A 3,679-nucleotide genomic window follows, 5' to 3' on the forward strand; every position below is an offset into this window, starting at 1 on the left:
AGGTAAATATTGGGGTAATATTTGATACATGTTGAGGTAAGTATTGGGGTAATGTTTGATACATGTTGAGGTAAATATTGGGGTAATGTTTGATACATGTTGAGGTAAATATTGAGGTAATGTTTGATACATGTTGAGGTAAATATTGAGGTAATGTTTGATACATGTTGAGGTAAATATTGAGGTAATGTTTGATACATGTTGAGGTAAATATTGGGGTAATATTTGATTAATGTTGAGGTAAATATTGGGGTAATATTTGATTAATGTTGAGGTAAATATTGGGGTAATGTTTGATACATGTTGAGGTAAATATTGAGGTAATTTTTGATTAATGTTGAGGTAAATATTGGGATAATTTGGCAGTAATTCCAAAGAAATCTCAAACAGGTAACTTACTAATTATCACCTGATTACGCTGAAATGTTCGGAGCTGTAAAATGAAGTGTTTCCTGTTTCTCTGCTATAATAATTCATGTTGCTGATATTATTATTTTGTGTCCATGATGCAGACATTCGTACTGTTAATTGTTAGTGTTGTATTTCTGGTATAGTCCTCCTTTAAAGACCTGTTGATCACAGTTTTCACTTTCCGGTTGTTGTTTTTTTTACTCCTGTAATCTGAGTCAAACAAAAGCCAGAAACACCTCATCTTACAGGTCGGCACATCTCCTGGTAATCAGGTGATAATTAGTAAGTAACCTGTTTGTAATTTCTTTGTATTTACTGCCAAATTACCCCAATATTTACCTCAACATTTATTAAACATTACTTTATTATAAATATTATATAATAATTATATTCTGTTATTTCCCAAAGCAGGTAATAAATCTCTGGTAGTTTCTTTAACACATCACCAGGACAGTAAATCAAAGTTAATTAATAAACATGATTACAAACTGTTTACTGGTGAGTAAATAATAATAATAATAATAATAATAATAATTAGTTTATAACTTCTTTGAGATCTCTTGGAAATTACATCCAAATAATTGTAGAATTATATTTTATTTCCCAATAAGCAGTGATAATTAGCTGGTTATGTATTTTATGTAATTCTACCAGTTTAATAGATTATAATTAGGCCTCCATTCTACTGCTTTATTATATCATTTATATACTTTATTATAAACATTATGGTAACACTTCATTTTACAGGTCCGCATGGTAATCAGGTGATAATTAGCAAGTTACCTGTTTGATATGTCTTTGGAATTATTGCCAATATTTACCTCAACATTTACCTCAACATTTACCAAACATTACTTTATTATAAACATGATTTAATAATTATATGCTTAAATATCATCTAATGGTTAAAATAGGGCCGTGAGGCTGAGGAGCGGCTGTGTGCTGTTCACTTATTATTATCTATTTATCAGCACACATGGAAATAAAGCAGATCTATTCACTTTGGATTCTTTTCCTGGGAAAGAGCCGAATATAATTATTAAATCATGTTGTCATCGTCATGACGTCGACACTAAAAGGGTCTGTTGATACGATACGTATCATGATACCGGCGTTACGATTCAATATATTGTGTTACTGTAAGAATCAATGCTTCACTGAGGTCTCCCACTCCGTCGTCTCGTTCACAAATAACTTGGATTTAGTTCTTCATCCTTGTTAATAAATCGGCGCACTGCTCTTTTGTTAATTAGGACCCGAGCACTTCGTACCAGGGACCCGGCGGTGTCCCCGGACCCGGCGGTGTCCCCGGACCCGGCGGTGTCCCCGGACCAGACGGTGTCCCCGGACCCGGCGGTGTCCCCGGACCAGACAGTGTCCCCGGACCAGACAGTGTCCCCGGACCCGACGGTGGCCCCGGTACGAAGTGCCAGGAAACCTATTTTTTTATAAAGATTATTTTTCCTCTGGGAGATACATTTTTGAGGCCCTTACGTTGCACAAAAACTCACGAAAATGTAAATACGCATCAGAACTGGAGAGAATTGCAAAGTTCTGTATTGATCCGGCTCGAGCGTCGCCAGCGAGCTCCAAAGCGCCCTCTAATGCCTGGAAGGCCATAGTTTGGACAAAGTTGATCCTATACACATCCTGCTCATTATTTCAGACATATTCCTCATTGGGTTTCATTAGCTCCGCCCACCCGGAAGTCGGCCATCTTGAATTTTGTGTGTTTTTCATGTATTTTATGCATACTTTTACGAACTCCTCCTAGAGACTTTATCGGATTCGCGTTAAATTTGGGTGGTATAACCCTCAAACTAATGTGACGCTAAATAACGAAGGAATTTTTTATTGCTCGAACGGTGACGTCATAGGTCATGTGTGAGAAGACGCCATTTTATCACTTTACAGGTATAGAACTTTACGATACTCCTCCTAGAGGATTCAAGAGATCCATCTCAAAGTCGGGCAGCAGAATCTCAACACCTTCACGATGCTAAATTGCAAAGCTTTTGTGTTTTTGACCTGCGCAAAGGGGCGAGGGCCCATTCAACGCTGCTTGCAGCTTTAATATCTGGGTTGTATCTGTGTGGGTCATCGCAGGTAGCACAATCATTTCTAACGTGGTTTTGTGCGACTAGAACGCACCTCACAGAAACAAACTGTGGAGAAGTGAATTAACTTTTCAAATCTTCGTCTCTGTTTTCAGGCTGATCCATCTAAACCCCTGAACTGGGAGGTTTTCTGAGGAGGTTTTCTGAGGAGAGAGGATGGAGAACGTCTCCTCGCACAAACACTTCGTCCTCGACGGCTCCAGTGAACTGGGAGCGCTGAGGCCCGTCCTCTTCCTCCCGTTCTTCGTCATGTTCGTGGTGTCGCTGTTGGCCAACTCCCTGCTGCTGTACGTCATCGTCTCACAGAGGAGCCTCCACTCTCCGATGTGCGTCCTCATCGCCGGCATGGCGTGCGTGGACCTGAGCCTCCCGCTGTTCTTCGTCCCCCACATGCTGCTGAGCTTCCTGCTGGACTGGAGGGGGATCTCTCTGAGCGGCTGCCTGACTCAGATGTACTTCGTTCACTTGTTGGGAGCTTTTCAGGCCACGCTGCTGCTGTGGATGGCGCTGGACCGCTACTTCGCCATCTGCACGCCTCTCTACTACCACGAACGCATGGCTTTACCGAGCTTCCTCAAGTTCGTGGTTCCAGCTCTGATCAGAAACGTGTTCATGGTCTCACTGGTGGTGAGTCTGGCGGGATCTTTGCCCTTCTGCGCCGCTAACGTGATGAACCACTGTTTCTGTGAGCACATGGCGTTGGTGCAGCTGGCCTGCGGAAGCACCGCCGTCAACAGTCTAGTGGGGCTGATCTCGGTGTTCCTCATTTCTGTAGCCGACTTCATCTTCATCGCCGCCTCCTACGTGATCATATTCAGCTCTGTGCTGAGTTCTGGCAAGTCGGCTGTCAAAGCGCTCCACACCTGCGTCACCCACATCGTGGTCATCACCGTCCACCTGACCATCGCGCTCATCGTTTTCCTGTCGTATCGGATCAGAAACGGATTTCCCGTCGCCGGGCGGGTTTTCTTCAGCATCATGTATCTGCTCTTTCCGAGCTGTTTCAACCCGATTGTCTACGGCATCAGAACCGCCGAGATCCGACAGCACATCCTGAAGACGCTGAGGTGCGGTCGCTTTGTCCGAACTGTGAATTACTCTTAAAAAAACGACACTCTTAGAATTAGGAGAGCCTCGAGGAACTCTGGGGA

The 3,679-nt window shown here is 42.8% G+C and overlaps 1 protein-coding gene across 1 annotated transcript in view; it reads left to right on the forward strand.

Moving 5' to 3' along the window:
• Window positions 1-3,679, forward strand: part of LOC141770728 (olfactory receptor 52E8-like) — a 5,334-nt gene extending 1,655 nt beyond the window's left edge. Inside the window, exon 2 of the mRNA XM_074640575.1 lies at window positions 2,624-3,679. Coding sequence (XP_074496676.1) covers window positions 2,685-3,632 — 948 coding nt within the window. The 5' untranslated portion in view covers window positions 2,624-2,684 and the 3' untranslated portion in view covers window positions 3,633-3,679. The remainder of the gene's footprint in view (window positions 1-2,623) is intronic.

The sequence above is a fragment of the Sebastes fasciatus genome, chromosome 7 (assembly GCF_043250625.1).
Source record: "Sebastes fasciatus isolate fSebFas1 chromosome 7, fSebFas1.pri, whole genome shotgun sequence".
Taxonomy (NCBI): domain Eukaryota; kingdom Metazoa; phylum Chordata; class Actinopteri; order Perciformes; family Sebastidae; genus Sebastes; species Sebastes fasciatus.